An 18,173-nucleotide genomic window follows, 5' to 3' on the forward strand; every position below is an offset into this window, starting at 1 on the left:
GAATTATGGCCTTCAAACGGCCAATGAAACCGTCACCCGATGCCCGAATGTTGCACTGCGGTATTTTGGCCAATTCCCGGCGATGCGCTTGTTTGAGGTGATCGACACTTTGGTGTTTTATTAGTACCAACCTTGCTTTCTAAAATACTCCAGACACAATAGTCCAACGGATTGGTATCCGAAGTTTATGGTGGCTATTGTGCGCTCATTTGGTTATCATTATTGGGTGGCGCGTGCTGAGTGCGATGGTGCTGAGTCCTGTTGGAATGTTCAAGGTCTGTGGCCATAATGTTTGCGTGCCCAAGGCTTTATTCTTTATTCTGATACCACAGTCGATTAATACGAGCGGAGAGCGACCATCGGCTGTTATGGCGGCCCACACAATCATCATGACCGGCGCTTGAGTTCTGGTGGCACATTTTCAGCTGGCCTCTTTGGCAAGTAAATTCGGCAGTTCCCTACTTTCTATCAAGCGAAGCAACTCTTTAGCTCTTTTGTGTCTATTTTCTTTCTGTTGCGGTGTAAGTTCTTGCACTTTTTGGAATTTCAATTGCTTTACCCCGAGCTCATTTTTCAATATTTGCCGAATGTAATATTGCGATATGTTCAGCTCACGAGCCATTTTTCGGCCACTGTGACGCTGGTTTCGATCAAGTCGCTTCTTTAGTTTTCGAACCATTTCTGCCCATGTTGTTGTTTTCATCCGTCCACTTCCTTGACGTCGGTGCCGTGATACTGGTAACGAGCGATGAGCGTAGCCCGACATCAAGGAAGTGGACGGAAGAAAACAACAACATGGGCAGAAATGGTAGGAGACACAAAAGATTTGTTCACATTTAAATGCTGGAGTGCTCTATCGATAGCCACTTGTGGCTTTTCAGGCAAATATCAAGAAATCACACTATCACGCTTGAATTTCATCACTTTTTTCCTGGAAAATTCTCACCAAAATGTTTTTGTACGCTTGTAAACAATATAATGAGCTGCCACTAGAATAATTTTAACTGGCGGACGAGTGGCTTAGAAATAACAGCAGTCTGAAGTTGGTTGCAGTTTTTTCATCTCACCCTGTATGTTCAATTAGAATTAATTTAGTGCAGTTGAGTACTTTTTTACACTTATAGGTCGAATTTCCAAAAACCCTTTTAAGGGGACCCCCCCCCCCAATTTAATTCGATTCTACACTAATTCAAGAATGTCTCTACAAAATTTCAAGTGAAAATCTCAAGAACTCTTGAAGATATAGCCGATTTATTGTGTCAGCATCAAGTGACGGCTAAAGGGCTTCTCAAACTTTAAACGCGTGTTTCTCTTTTGCGAATGGCGGGCACGATAACTCAAAAACTAATAACCCAATCTATTCAAAATTTTTAAAAGTTTCTCTGTAAGTGTAGAGCTATTGCATGAACTAGGATAAAGCCAATCGGTGAAGATATTCCTTATTTTTTAACTTGGTTTTTGGTCAAAAATCGGCGATTTTCCAAAAATATTTTTTCAAAGATCCGCCATTTTGTTAATTTTAGAGCGAAGTCAATAATCCTAGTTCATACGAGAGCCAGACATGTACTCTTTCTAACACCATTGTAATTTTCGGATTCCGATGTTCCAGTGAGGAGTTATCCATCAGCCATCAAAAATAAGGACTTTTTTAATTACAAAAAACAACAACAAAACAATAACAAAAATTGTTTGTAAATTATTTTTGTTCTCTTTTAAATCGTCAAATATATATGTGCAAAGTTACAAACCTTAAGAAGCATTGGTATTGATTTACCAGCCCATTGAAAATCTTGAAAAATTAAAATCGAGAATGGGTGGGGTTCCCTTAAAAGTTTTTCTAATTTCCGTCAGTGACTCACATTCCAAATTTCAGAATTCGGGCTCTTCCCGTTGGCCTAATACAAAGGGTGTCATATTTAGTACATTTTAGTAATTTTCAATTCAATTTAAATTTATTTTTTCATGAATGGGAACCTAGCCACAAGGCCATGATCGATTCCAAAAACCACTATACATCTACTACGTCAAAAAAAAAAAAAATTTCCCTTCTAGTTCGGATTTCCAAAACCTAGCCTCATCTCACGCCTACAAATCAGCAACAATCCACACTTAAAATTTCAATATTCTAGCGTATCATGAAAAGTCAACAATAGTAAATTTCAATTTCTGGATTTCAAATAGTTATAAGAAAATCCCCGATATGACATATTTTAATGACTGATTATTTTAATAAACATTTGTTTATGCTTCGCTTCACATTCATTCAATCATTTGATAACCTATAATTTTTGTTTTCAATATTATGATTAGATACAGCCATAACGTGCGCCAAGCAGATGAGCTGCTGGTGAATAACCGGTTTATAAATATTGTTAATTCGTCGAAATTAGTAAACAATTATTAGTCACTGTTAAATGACTATTTTCAACGGCATCTATGAGCTATGGAAAACAATAGAGATTAAAATGTGGTGTTGTGGAAGTTCCGATATGTTAACAAATCAATTGAATACATTTGAATAAATTATTGAAAATGATCCCAGATTGTTTTCACTAAATAAGACAAACATAATATTTAGTCAACACAAATAAAATATTTACTAATTGGTTTTCATGAAAATAATTGTTAATTTGATTGGAAATTCAGACATTTATTAGTATTTGACCGGCTTTATTCCTTGACGGCCTGATTAAAATCTTAATATTAGGACAATTTGTTCGTAAAGAACCAATTTTTACTCCCTTTGAAATAAATTTATATTTTCTATGGTTTTGTTTTATGCTTTTATTTTTAGGGTTATTATGGTCGAATATATCTTACAGAAAGTAGCAAGGCCAATGCCAATCAAATACAGCCCGGAGAACCAGTTTCATATCAAATAGAGTTCCCCTCGACAACAGAAATACCCAAACTGTCGCGGATAATGGTAAATGGGCAAGATATTTGTGTGGATACGGAATGTAAGTTGTCAGCCCTTATAAATAACCTCAACAAATCATAAATTAATTACTCCCTTACAGACCCCCAACCAAGTACCCGCTTATATTTAAAACATCATCTGCAGAGCAATAATATAAAAGTGGCAACACAACCATTGTATTATCAAGATCCGAATATAAATTTTAGATCTTTTCGTGGCAATCCGAATAATCGAATATTACAACAACCACAGCCACAAATACAACAGGTGCCACAAGTTCGACAATTACATCAAGTAGTACAAACGCCTCGAGTTCAACAAATACCACAACAAGTTGGACCACAACAACAGCAACAACCACGACAACAATCGCCACAGGTGCGACAAGTACAACCAGTAAACCAAGTAGTAACGCCCGTGCAACAAAATATTGGTGCAAGATTTAACCAAAATCAACGTGGCACAGAAAATATATGCGGTCAGGATTCAAGTGTCACCCCCTTCATTTTTGGTGGACAACAAGTTGCCCCCGGTCAATTTCCATGGTTAACGGCAATTTATGTTAAATCGGCTGGATTACGTTTCCTATGCGGCGGGTCGTTGTTATCGACAAGGACAGTGCTTTCGGCTGCTCATTGCTTTAAAATTGGTGCTTTAACGGCCGATCGTTTGGTCGTCAATGTCGGCCGCCATAATCTTGAAGATTATAGTGAACAAAATTTCCAAACTAGAGAAATTCAAAATCTTATCACTCATCCCGAATTTACATCAGCGATCTTTCCCGATGCCGATTTGGCGATTTTACATTTGCAGAAACCCGTTGAGTAAGTGGAAGTAATTTATTAATAATTAAAAAAAATTTTTTTTTTAAATATTAATTTTGAAAAAAGTATAAATAAATCTATATCGTGACTGGTTGATTAAACTCAAAAAATGTTAAAGAGTTCGGATAAATGTGGCACCATTGCCATGACCATGTCGACCATATCGGAAAATTTCATGACAATTGGATAACAATTATGACCAGTATTAAAATTCTCTATTTCACGGCAGTTTCTCATTAGTTCCTCAGATCTCAACCTCAGTGTACCATTTCACGCTCTGTAGAGAAACTAGCATTTGAAAGTTTTGAGCTACAATAACAAAAGAGCTGCAGCTATTCTTCTTCCTGTGGAAGATCTGCAGGTATCCTTCTTACTGTGGAAGAGCTGCAGCTATTCTTCTTCCTATAAGAGAGCTGCAGATATTCTGCTTCTTTCTAAAAGCTGGAGGTATTCTTCCTTCTATAGCATAGCTGCAGGTATTCTTCTTCCTGCGGAAGCGCTGAAGGTATTCTTCTTCCTGTGGAAGAAATGCAGGTATTCTTCTTCCTGTGGAAGAGCTGCAGTTAATCTTCTTCCTTTGGAAGAGCAGCAGGTATTATTATCCTTATAGGAGAGCTGCATGTAATTTTCTTCCTATAGGAAAGCTGGAAGTATTTTCCTCCATATTGGAGAGCTTCGTGTAGAAGAGTTGCAGGTATTCTTTTCCTGTACAGGAGCTGCAGCTATTGTTATTCCTATGGAAGGGCTGAAGGTAAGTTTCTTCCCATAGGGAAACTGGAGGTAGTTCCCTTCTATATATAGTAGAGCTGTATGTATTCTTCTTCGTGTAGAAGATTTGCAGGTATTCTTCTTCCTATAGGAAAGCTGGAGGTATTTTCCTACATATAGGGGAGCTGTATGTATTCTTTTTCGTGTAGAAGAGCTGCAGGTATTCTTCGTCCTGTGAAAGAGCTGCAGGTATTCTACTTCCTATGGAAGGTCAGCAGGTAATTTTTTCCTATAGCAAAGCTGGAGGTATTTTCCTTCATATAGGAGAGCTTTGTGTAGAAGAGTTGCAGGTATTCTTCTTCCTGTGCTGCCGGTAATTTTCTTCCTATAGGAAAACTGGTGGTAGTTTCCCCATATGTGGGAGCTGTATGTATCCTTTTTCGTGTAGAAGAGCTGCAGGTATTCTTCTTCCTGTGAAAGAGCTTCAAAAATATTTCCTACATCAATAAAAATAATGACATAACCGTTAGTGTATTGCGACTGTTTAGTTGCAAAAATCATAAAAATGTTAGTATTCCTAAAAAAATATACTACATTAAATACAACTGCACATAAATATGGTGAAACTGGATCCGACAATATATGAGTCGTCCACAGAACAAAAATTCTGATCCCTAAAACAATCAAAGATGTTGGATCACATATGATGCTCTGAGCGTTTTTCTCGTACGGCGGAATTTACTTACATACTTAGCTGGCTTATGACAGAACGGATTTCCAGGCGCGTCGGTCTTGTGCGCATCTCCTCCAATTAAAGACCATGTTCCATGATGTTGTCTTCTACCTTGGTCTTTCCATCTAATTCGTGGCCTTTCCTCCTCTTCTGCGTGAACCATCAGGAGGCTCGCTTTTATATGCCTTTTGAGCTGGGGCATCTGCATCCATTCTCACAAGATGGCTTAGCCAACGAAGTCGATGCATCTCGATCCGTCTGACTATGTCGATGTCAGAGAATATATGGTATAGCTCATGGTTCATTCGACGGCAATATTCACCATCGACGCAGATCGGCCCATAGATATTCCGGAGAAGTTTTCTCGCAAATACTCGAAGGGCTGCCTCATCTGCTTGCGCAAGTACTCATGCTTCAAATCTATACAACAGCAACGGTAATATCAACGTCTTGCAGAGTGTGAGTTTGGTCGGAGGTGACCTTATTTCTAAACTGCCTATTATATCGATGTCATCGGCGTACGCAAGTAACAAATGCTGCACAGCCAGTTATCCTTGCAGGAATGCCGAACGCAGACATGGCTTCAAACACCTCTGAACGGATAGGGTTGTCGAATGCGGCTTTATAGTCGACGAATAGATGGAATGTGTTGATGTGTTTTCCGTGGGTCTTTTCCAGGATTTAGGGCAGAGTGAAAATCTGGTCAATAGGTGCTTTGCCAGATCTGGAGACGCATTGGTATGTCAGTCGTTCACACAGCACGCTGGATAGCACTTTATATATGATGGGAAGGAGACTAGTTACTCCATAGTTGATACCAGAAGCTTTTCAAAATGCTCCTTCCAGATCCTCAACATGTTGTCTGTATCTGTCACCTTCTTAATCTCTACAGGAGGATGTGCATACATCAAAGTCTTCGGGTTTGGTGTTTTACCCCTTGGTAAAATTTCCCGACTTCGTTCTGACTTCTGTGCATCTCAATTTGCTTCTGCTCACGTTTTTCTATTCTTTTTTTTTTTTTTTTTTTTTTTTTTTGTAAAATACGTTTCTCCTCTCTCCTTTTCTCCCGATAATTCTCCCTAGCATTACGTGTTGGTACTGTCCGCAGGGTTGCCTATACGCTGCGTTTTTTCATATCAGCAGCATTGCGACGCTCTTGATCGTACCAACGCTTTCTTAAGGGTGGTCTTTGGTACCCAATTGTTGATTTTACAGCTATAAGGTAGTGGTCCGAATCGATATTCGCTTCTCGGATCGATCGAACGTCAAAAACACTGGATGTATGCCTTCCGTCTATCACAACATAATCGATTTGATTTCTCGTTGTTTGATCGGGAGAAATCCATGTGGTCTTGTGTATATTGAGACGATTGAATCTGGTGCTGCTAACTATTATGTTTTTTGCTGTCGCGAAGTCAATCAACCTCATGCCGTTGTCGGATGTTTCTTCATGGAGGCTAAATTTTCCGAAGACGGGGCCAAAAACATTTTTCCTTCCGATTTTCGCATTATAATCTCCAAGCAGAATTTTAATGTCATGGCCAGAGCAACGGTCATACGCTGTTTCTAAGCGCTCGTAAAATATGTCTTTGGTCTGTTCATCTTTATCTTCGGTCAGAGCATGGGCGCAAATGAGACTGATGTAGAAGAACTTCGCTTTATACGGATTTTAGCAATTCGCTCATCTAATGGAGTGAATCTAGAGACGAGTTCTTTTATTCTCCTGTTAACCATAAATGCGTCACCATCGACGCAGATCGGCCAATAGATCTTCCTGAGAATTTTTCTCTCAAACACTCCAAGGACTGTCTCATCTGCATGCGCAAATAGAATAACTTCGCTTTATACGGATTAGTATAAAGTACATCCGCCAAAGAAACACTGCGCCTGTTCTGTACAACGTGCGCACATTCCAAGTGTAGATTCGCAGATCGTGGTCCTTTATACGTTTGCGGGGGTCGTCAACATTGGGCGGGGTTTGGTTTTCTTTTTCTTTGCTCTTTCTTAGTAGGTTGGGTTTTTCGAGAGTGGGTAACTAACCCGACCGCTCAACCCATTTTTTTATAGTTCTTATGGGTGAACTCGCGGCACATATTAACTCACTATTTCATCGGGTGATGAAAATAGCTACCCCAGGTGGCACCGCGGGGAGGTCAGTGTTCACAATTGAGCTGAAAGAGGGAAAGAGGGATAAGCCTAGACTTCGCCATGTTAAAGCCAATCAGATCCGTTGCTTGGTATCTATCATCCCCTACGCCACGGTACAGTCATCTGCCGAAAAAATAATGGATTTCTTTTTCCCCAACCTAATATGTTTTCCAAACTTAGATGCTTGAAGATTGGAAAAAGCTGTGCGCTATTTCTTTAACCTCTCGCCGTAGTTGTTAAAATCTTGAAATATCAATCGTCAGATATTTCTACAAATATATATGTTCTGACCATCCTACTAACTCATTTAATCGTATTATATATTATTCTTCGTTTCAGATACACCAATTTTATACGACCAATATGTTTGTGGAGTGAACCGGTCGACTCGAATTTAATTGTTGGCCAGACAGGTGTGGTGGCGGGATGGGGTGGCGATGAAAATGGCGAAACTTTTACACCAATACCGAAAAAAGTTGAAACGAATATTGTTAGTGACAGTGATTGTCTGAGATCATCGCAGGCCTATAGTACATTGACTTCAAAGCGAACATTTTGTGCTGGCAATCGTGATGGTAGCGGTCCATGTATGGGAGATTCTGGTAGTGGTCTAATGATAAATCGAAATGGACGATGGTATCTGCGAGGTGTTGTCTCAGCGGGACAAACCAAACAACAGAAATGTAATCTGCTGGAATATGTGGTATTCTGTGATGTCGCCAAGCATTTGTCGTGGGTACAAAGTAATGTCTTAGCTTAAGAGATATATAGTTTTTTGTAATGTGATTTTTTTAATAGTGAAATAAATAATTTATTTAATAATGTTTTTATTTGAAAAGAATGTGAATTGAATTTGTAAACTAATGCTAAGGAAGAGGGAAATTTGAGTTCATTTCCTCCCAAAAAATTGTTTCAATTTCAGTTTTTATTTTTATCACTCTTGCAGTCAACCTTGGCTGCCACAAGGTAATGGCAACCTGCCACTACCAAATGCGATTAGTTATTTTTCACTGATGGCTTAAATATTCGCCAAAAAAAAGTGGTTGAATGCCTCAGCAAATTTCTTCTCATTTGTATTCCTTTCTCCCCACACCAAATCACTTAGCTTGTGGTCGGATTTGTCTGATTGATTTCCCATTTCCTTAACGCTGTTTCCCATCTTCCATGCTTCGTTAAAGAATTTTTATCCCGAATTTCCGTTGACCACACACTGCATATATCATCGTTTTATTTTTTGTTCAATTATTTTGTAATTGATTCATGCTGAGGTTTTGTGGAATTCTGCAAACGATTACAGGAACTACAATTGGGGATATCCTATTAAGATATAAGAGGAATGAGAGGAAAATCAATGGAGTTATTTTCGTGGTGAGTAGGAGAAGAAACAGGATTTCGAGGCACCGTAGAAGTGTGACACGAGGAAAAATGCTTTTTTTTACCAAAAACTGATGAACATTAAAACGACATTTGCGGACCAATTGAGATATGTATATGTACCCTACATGGAATTTATATTTTACTATAAAAAAATTACTAAAATCCAAAATTTCTTTAATGCAAATCTGGACTAATTCATATAATTTTTTGGAAAGAGTTCTGCACCACTGGATCTCTAAATACCAAATTCCGGCTAATTTGGTTCAGATAGGTTTTGAAAGTTCCCAAAATACGGCCCCCATATGGGGGCTATACCAAACCGTGGACAGATATATCAGATTTACAGCACAAAACATCCAAGGAGTAGTGACATCCAAATTTAGCTCCATCTTAAAAATTACGATCTCTATTTTGATTACAACAGACAGACATGGCGAAACACAAATATTTACCTGTGCAATTTCAATAAATTTTAAAAAGAAAATCATTGCCTTTGTTAGTCATGGAGACAATTGCCAATAGTTTCCCTCCTCTTTTAGTTTACGTGGCCACTATTCTCGTCGATCACAGACAGCATAGCAGAGCTCCTCTCAATTACACAACCAATTGGCAACCTTCCCAAAATTGCGGCTCTTTAACCTTACCATCTGTTCTCCTCTTTCGTAAAGTCTGGTTATTCGTTTTGAGATTCTCGATCTTTAGAAAAAAATGCCGATCAGGTCCTCGTCTTCTAGACATTAGAGCCATCTATATCGACCAAAGTCAATGGACTCTTGTGGCAGTCGGCTTAAACTTTGGGTTGACTCAAAGAAATAAAGTCAAACTTATTCTTCTGGAAAATTGTTTGCAAGTCGGACTTGGTTCTACGATTCAGCCTGGCCATTTTCCACTTTTGTCACCAAGGTAGCGGCTTACCAGTCTCTTCGTTCCTCAGGTTCGGACTCGGAATTTATATTTAAGCCACTGCCTGTCTCGGAAAGTTGTGTCGAGATTTGTTTTCCCCGGTAATTCTAAAAGATAGATTCATATTTTTCCTGTTGGCTACGTGCTTGTAACGATATTATCGACTACAGAAGCTACATGATATCCATATCTTTAGGATCTTTTTGGGTACGATCGCTGGATGACGACATGGCATGATTCGTGGACAGATCAACGACCGTAACGGCGGGACCAATTTTTTTTGGCTATGCACCACAAATTTTGTCTTTCTACCTTCAATGTTTGTTTTTGATAAACTCCCCATTAGTCCAAATATTGAACCCAATGTCATTTATCGTTTCGGATAAATATATATTTCATTTTCCCCACATTCCAATATTGTGACCTAATCTATAATTTTGCCTATTTTTCTACAAGATGATCCAAAATACACGAAATAGTACAAGGTGGAGGAAATCTAGTCCATAAATAAGATGTTCGGTTAATATTTAGAAGTTCGATACGTTAATGTAGAATTTCCATTTTGGGTTCTGTTATGGTAGCCACTTCTTTGAATTCAACTTTAAATTGTAACTGATGTGAATTTTTACCTGTTTGGTACAGTTTTTTTCCAGAAACCTTGCTTGAAACGCGATATTTGCATCCTATTGACCGATTACGGAGACAACACCTCCACTTTGTAACCCAGGCATATTTTCCAAATAGTGTTTTCCCCGAGGCGAATAAGAAAAATAAAAATTTTGTCAATTTAGGTTTTGGTTGATTTGGCCTTCGAAATATTGATCGATCATCTAAATCTAAACAGCCGTTCCAGATAATGGACTAAACTGATTATAGGATTATAGAACTCGTGATTTTGCTTCGTTTAGTGTATATCTCATGAATGTGCTCACCGTAGCTTCTCTTCAATTGGGTTCCAAAGACGAAAATTTGGTGCGTAAATTTTTATAAAAAACATATTTGTTGAATCTAAAATTAAGAAAGTCCATTTAAATTCCGTGGAACCCCGCGTGATTTTAGTTTTTTTACGTGCCGGATCTAATGAGCCCATCCATGTTCAATTCCGTCCAATAAAGCGGCGGATATAGGTAGGGGAGAGGGGGCACCTTTGAACACTTTTTTCTTTCAAGCCTTATAATTTTTTTTTTATTTTATAATTGTTGGTTTCTTATAAATTTTAACTAATAGGTACATATGTAGTCTTTAAGATGAATATACATATACATATGACATACTTTAAGCTTGATATAAATATTGTATTACTGTTTTAATGGACGAAGTCAAAGTGTTCAAACATGCCTCCCAGGGGCAGGCTTGGCTTTTTTGATCGACATGGTTTTTTACAGTGTTTATGTTCAAATATGTATGTATTTTATTCATACATATCAGAAATGCATTTATTCATTAAAAAATATATAAAAAATGTTCAAAATTTAAAAAAATTAAAAAAAAATTGATCAAAATGTTTTAAAACATAAAATGACTTAAAAGCAAAAATTAATATGGTGAAAAATGCAGTTAATTTCGTAATCTTATTAGCCCATTTGAAATTTTGAGAAATCGAAGCCAAACGTTAAAAACTCCGATTTTAAATCGAGTTTAATGGGCATGTTCAAAGGTGCCCCACCCATGCCATTTTACGAAAATTTATAATAACTTTTTTTGTAATAAATATATATGAAAGAAATTACATTAGTTATGTTTGAAATGATTGTTGGAATGCAAAAAATTTGTTTGACGAAAGAAAACTATCACAGAATTCTTCCTGCGCCCTTACAACCTAATGAATAAAAGTTTACAATGACACTGCGAAAACATGGTCACCCATGCATAATTTGTCGACAACTGAAAAAGCAAGCGAAAGTGGTTTACGCAGATAGATAACAAGATTGCCATATACAAAAATGTGGTTGCAGGTGGGAAAATGTTTAAACCAAGATTTTATGAGCGCTGTTCAAAGGTGCCCCACGTTCAAAGGTGCCCCCCTCTCCCCTACCTTGAATGTGGGAAAAACTGCAAAAACTTATTTTGACAAATTAGCGTTTTTCTTCGAATTGATTTCACATACATTCATTGTTGTGTTATCATATTCGCGAATCTGTGTGAAAATAGGTCAAAAATATATCGATACGCGAATTATATGCGTATTTTATCCAAAATCTATTGTGGAGGCACATCCGCGGTTCTTAACCGATCCTTTTAAAATAGGTGTCCTTTTGTGTATTTTTATAGGAGATTAATGAAATCGGATGCGCATAAAAATCGTATGCACGTTGCGTGGTTTGTAGTCATTTTTAGAGTTTTTGCATCGCGGCACACTTTGACCGCTAAATTAAACATCGAAAAATTCATAATTATTGAAAGACATTGATTCGGTTTATACGAAAACCGCATGCGCATCAACTGATTTCAACGAAAACGCGAACTGCATGCCTTTTAATGTTGATCATTTTCATATACTGTAACTGCAATATATTTGGTTATTTTTAAAGTCAAAACTCTTAACAGAGGAATCTATCGATATTTAACAATCATCTAAAAGAATTTGTATAAGAAATCGTCACGTGTTGTAGAAGATCTAGACTAAACCGTATTATCTTAACCATACCAAAAAATCAAAAATTTGAAAAAAAAACATTTTGTGGCAATTCAAAAATTAATTTTTTTTTTATTTTCAGATATTTTCAAGCTTTTATTTGTTTTTCGCGACTATTAAACCGTCTTTCAATGTGATTTGCCTAGAAAACAAATGTGTTTAACTATTTGTGAAGAAATTCGCGAATTACAACAAATAGGAGTTAATTTAATTTATATTTGAAATACAAGATTTAAAACCGCTATAACTTTTCTGCGCAGCATTCGAATTTGTGAACGCGAGCAGATTTTGAATCAGCATATTTTCCCTAACCTATGTACCAAAAATCAGGAATGTGGTCGCAAAAAATTTTTTCATTTTTTTTTAATGGAATTTTAAAAGAATTTTGTAATTTCCCATATAAAGGCGATTTTCTGAACAAGGATTGGGTAAAAGCGGAAAAAGACTTTGAAAACATTCGAATGTAAATTTCCGGGTTTTTATGACCCTATCTAAAATCTTATTAGCGATATTTTTATAGAGTGGATATTAAAACATTTCTTCTTATGGTATTTAGTTAACGGTTAAAAAAATAAGGACAAAAAATATACAAGAGAACTCGATTTTTTTAAAAAAAGAAGCATATGTTTTGCAAAAATATCCCTCGTATATTTTCACTGAAGAAATGCCATATAATATCTACAATAGCCGCCTAGAAAATCGTAAAGGGTTTTCTTCTTAAGAGTTACAAGCGAAAAATTTTCCCGCCTAAGGCAGACACTTGACCTATGGCCGATAAGGAATTTTTCACCCCCTGGCCATGGGTTTGATTTCGTTGCATAGTTTAATTATATAATTTGTAATTAAATTTTTAAATAAAATTCAAAATTTTTTCAACATTTTTAATACTTTATATGAATTAAATATACAAATATTTTATTTTTATTAATTAATTTAATATTTTTTTATGTTCATCATGATGATCATCAAAAAAACTCAATCCCATAAAATATTTATATTTATACCACAAAGAAATTACTGTTAATTGTTGCCATTTACAAACATATTTTTTTCAATTAATCACTCAAAACAATTAATTGAAAAATAGCGACACACACACAAACAAATGCATATATATTTAATGCCATATAGTCGTCCACATACAAAGTGTTTATCAATTAAAAATTACAGTAGCAAATTAACAAACAAAAAAATGCAACAACAACAACAAAAAGGAAAACAAACAAAAAAGACACAAATCGTTTAACCATGCTTGTGTCCAAACCATACAAACGGGTATTCAACATTTTGAACGACCACAAAAAAATTCGAAATTTTTTTCCCTTTCTCTGTTTCTTTACAAAATAACAAATCGATATTTAATTCGATTTGGCGAAAATATTTTCCAATCACGTGCTGCAGCAACACAATTCACATGGAAAATGGCTAGAAAAAAGGACAAAACAAAGTTCATAAAAAAACTAGAATTCAAATGGAATGCCAACACCACAGGACACATGTTAAAGGCCGCAACAAATTGCAATTGGAAATTCGTCGATGGCAAATTGCCATTTACTGTTTCGAGTTGGGGTAAAAAGATTCGCAATGGCTCGGTAATTTTAGAAAAAAGTGTTAAAAAAGGAAATGGGGAAACATATGTTAGGGCACAGAATTTTGTCTATATTTTTTGGAGAAGTGTTCGTAAATGTAAATAAATTTAAAGTTAACAAAAATGGATAAATCTAAATCTGCAGTAAAGGTTTCCATCAACATTTAATTTGTTTCTTAAACATCAGAAGGGTTGAAGACCAATGTGCCGCATAACTCGTAATTTGACTTTTTTACAGTCATTTTAAATTAACTGCCACCCATATACTGCCAAGGTCTTGCAGTCGCATTTATACCCCCCACGATGGATATTAGAAATACTTGAATTTGTTCGGGACCTTCATATGGGGGCAATGCTATGGTAAATTGTTGTTAAGAAGATTTTCCACGCAATGAGAACCCAAAGAAGTAAAAATATTGTTAAGTTCGGCCGGGCCGAACTGTGGATACCCTCCACTATAGGTATACTGACAGGTACTTGCAATGAAAATAAAGGGAACATACCAAACAGTGGACCTATACCGATAATTCTAAAAACCGATTTATGTAAACCATTATGTACACCAAAAACAAATTGCAGCATTTTTTAATGGGGATTTTTCCTAAAATCTGAAAACTCCAACACGTGGACTCATAACACATGGTAGAGTATAAAATCCTCAAACTACTGCAATTTAGATTGCAAAGTTAAATAAGGCTAGGCCTAATGGGTGATCAATATTGATTAAATAGTGTAGGAATTAGCGAGTATTTGGCGTTATAATTATATGAAGTCTATACCTAATTAATGGCAGATATGTGTCAATTTCGAACACAATATTTTAGTTCTGTATTGCAATTCATTCCTTTAGGAGGTATCATTATATAGGGGAGGTGCCTAAATGCTGGCCGATATATTTCATTATCGTCAGGTTCTAATTTTTTATCACATTATCCTTAGAAGGCGGAATGATTACTACGGAATTCCATACTATATAAGGTAAAAACTGACTACTTCGAGTAACGACTATACTTCATACTATGGCAGAATACGCCTATATAGGAACAACCCCAACACACGGAACCAATCAATATAAAAAAAGGATTATATGGGGACTAAATCTAAGAGGGGAGCGAATATTAATAATTTTTGGGAGATTTGTTACTATATACGACTACAAAAAACAAAATTACAGCGCTCAAGAACCCCAAAATACCGAATATTAGGGGATCCCTTATATGGGGGCTACCCGGAATAATTGACCTATATTTATAGTTTTTAGTGGAGAGATTTGGTACCCAATGTACCAAATTTAAGGAAATTCGATTGAAAAATTCGAAAATTGGGGGGTATCCTTATATGGGTGCTATGCCTAAACATGGACCGATATAGCCCATCTTCGAATTTGGCCTGCCTGCAGACAAAAGACGACGCTATGCCAAATGTAAGCGACATATCTCAATTAATTTAGAGGCTAGAATGGTTACAAGAGACAGACGGACATTCTTGAATTGTCATAGAATTTTACGCTGATCAAGAATGAGTTACAAAAATCAAATTAGTAAATGCAGTCATAGTCCCCAATATATCGAATAATGGGAATACCGTTAAAGGGGAGGCTACCCAATCTCAATATCTCTAATTTTAAGTATAATAATTTAAAACACTAAATTTGGTTAAAGAATATCCTGAATATACCTATTTTTTAGCCGGTCAAATGGGTCCAGACTTTTGTGTGAAAATGACCAATTTTGTATAGATTATATATTTACTCCTGAAGACATAAACCCGAGAATTTGATAGTGGGTATAACCGTAAATATTTACAGTGGTCTACATATTTTGATATTGTTTACAATTACCATTACCACAATGGAGGTAAGAAATGTAGCGCTGATGGCTAGGAAATTTTGCTTGATGTTACGGTTATGGTAAAGGACGACATCTATATTTTTCGATGATGATCGGATGCTATTTTGAAAATCGTGTTATTAGGCGCCATAATTATCAGTCGAACATCACATTCTGACCAACTAATTCAATTGATTGTCTTGATAAGGAATTTTCAATACTTAACGGGTCAAGTGGACCAAATTTAAATCTAAATTTTTACTCCGCTAAAACGGTAAAAGGAGTGCAGACATCGCGAAATATTATCCAGGCTCAGAATATAGATCTGCAGAAACTTGGAGCTCAGTGGTAGTTTTGTATTATATGATAGGCCCCGTTCGACTATACTAATATGCTCACTGTTTTAATTGTAGGTTTGATAAAAATAGAGTTATAAAAAGGATATTGACCGATAAACCCCATCTTCAAATAATACACAGGATTGGGTAAAATATTATAGTGTATATATTTTATTTTAAATCGCATTATATCGATATTCCTTATCATTGAACTTACTTGAAGTGTGAAAGAAATTTTACCTGTACAAAATTTGGATGAACACGGTTACTCATTTCGGCAGTTATTGTTCGCACTAGCTGCCAGACATACATTCAGAAACGAAGTTGGTCCAAAAAAAACTTGGGGTCTAAAATTAATATTACGGCGAGGCACATTTTTACCCTCATTAGCTAGAAGGCTGAGGGTATAAAAATCAATACATTTCTACCAAAACCCACACTCAGACCAAAGAAACACAAAAAAAGCATGTCGAGGGTTAACATATTACACACAAATATTCCTCATATTTATATCAGTAATATTGTCAAATGTCTGGAAATGGAAAATATTACCACGTATTTTTAGGTTAACTCCCGACGTAATCTTTCAAAATGCTTTTATTTTTTTTGTGTTGCACAGTGTTATGTTCTTGAAATGCAGATCTCCATCGACAAATCATCAATCCCTTCGGTGTTTACCCCAAGAGTTATGATTGTTTGATTTTATTCATGATTCGGCAGTGAGTTAAGAGTTGAGTCATGTAATTTATGGTGGGAGGTATTGATCTAGACCACTCATGCACACTATAGAGGTGATGCCTAAAAACATATTTTATTCTCTTTTCGTCAGCCATTTTTGATGATGATCTCTCAGTTACTCTCTCACATATTTACTCGCAATTTAATTCTGTTCAACACTGATCTAGACCCGCAGCAGACAAGCCCACACTCGCGTTCTCGCGTAATTTGTGTGAAAAAGAGCGTAAAAACGACTTTATGCTTATTCTGAAAATATTGATCTCTTAATTGAAAAGTTTTCGGAGTGTGTTATCTCTTGAAAAGTTATTCACTCAATGGCGACGAAAATTGCTAACGATATATTTTCCTCGCGATGTATGGAATAAAAGAAGACATTGCTGTACGGCGATTGACTCATCAAATCCATATTTTGACTTGTCATAGAGGTGTGGGCTGGAACCGGTATGAAGAAACTCGCGTTCTAATGGTGCACAGTTTTTGGTACTGATCGCTTACTCCGAAACACATAATTCAGATTAGCCCAGAGTGTATCCTAAAGAAGGTTGTGACATTCAAATTGAGATCAACTATATTGAAGTATATTATCGAATATGGGAGCTATACTAATATTTTCAAAGACTACATATTTATACATTGATCCGTTTTACTACTCTGACACAAGAGGGCACAATTTTCGCGCAGTTTTTATAAAACTTTGCTTGATATTTCGGTTATAGTTACTTACTTACTTAGCTGGCTTGTTACAGAACGGTTGTTCCATAAGCCGAGCTTAAAAAAGATTTCCAAGCGCGTCGGTCTTGTGCGCAAGTCCACCAATTTGGAAGACCACGTTCCAAGATGTTGTATTCTACTTGGTCTTTCCATCTAATTCGTGGCCTTCCCCTTCTACGGGAACCATCAGTAGGCTCATTTTTATATCCCTTTTGAGCTGGGGCATCTTCATTCATCCGCACAACATGGCCTAGCCACCGTAGTCGCTGCAGCTCAATACGACTGACTATGTCGATGTCCGCGTATAAATTGTAGAGCTCGTGGTTCATTCGACGCCGATATTCACCGTCGACGCAGATCGGCCCGTACAGTTTTCGGAGAATTTTTCTCTCAAATACCCCAAGCGTTGCCTCATCTGCTTGCGTAAGTACCCATGCTTCTGATCCATATAATAGCACGGGTAGTATCAGCGTCCTGTAAAATGTGAGTTTGGTCTGTCGAGAGGTGGCCTTGTTTCTAAACTTCTTACTTAGACCATAGTAGCATCTGTTGGCCATCACAATCCTTCTCCGAATTTCAAAACTGATATTATTCGTTTTATTTATGGCGGTACCAAGGTATATAAGTCTTTAACTACCTCGAAGCTGTAGTTCTCAAGTTCCACAGTTGGTCCGAGTCTACTGGACGTCTTGCGCGTTGATACCATCAGCTTGGTCTTCTC

The 18,173-nt window shown here is 36.6% G+C and overlaps 1 protein-coding gene across 1 annotated transcript; it reads left to right on the forward strand.

The window, feature by feature from the left end:
* Positions 1 to 2,794: 2,794 nt before the first annotated feature.
* Positions 2,795 to 8,093, forward strand: LOC133329886 (serine protease gd-like; the record flags this gene model as incomplete). Its single annotated transcript, XM_061538347.1, has 3 exons — positions 2,795 to 2,960; positions 3,021 to 3,744; positions 7,673 to 8,093. Coding segments are annotated over 3 exons (1,311 nt in total), but the record flags the coding sequence as incomplete, so codon positions are not given.
* Between the last annotated feature and the right edge of the window lie 10,080 nt (positions 8,094 to 18,173).

This window comes from Musca vetustissima, unplaced genomic scaffold, assembly GCF_032173495.1.
Source record: "Musca vetustissima isolate MV318-11 ecotype Yass unplaced genomic scaffold, APGP_CSIRO_Mvet_v1 utg7248, whole genome shotgun sequence".
In the NCBI taxonomy this organism is placed as follows: domain Eukaryota; kingdom Metazoa; phylum Arthropoda; class Insecta; order Diptera; family Muscidae; genus Musca; species Musca vetustissima.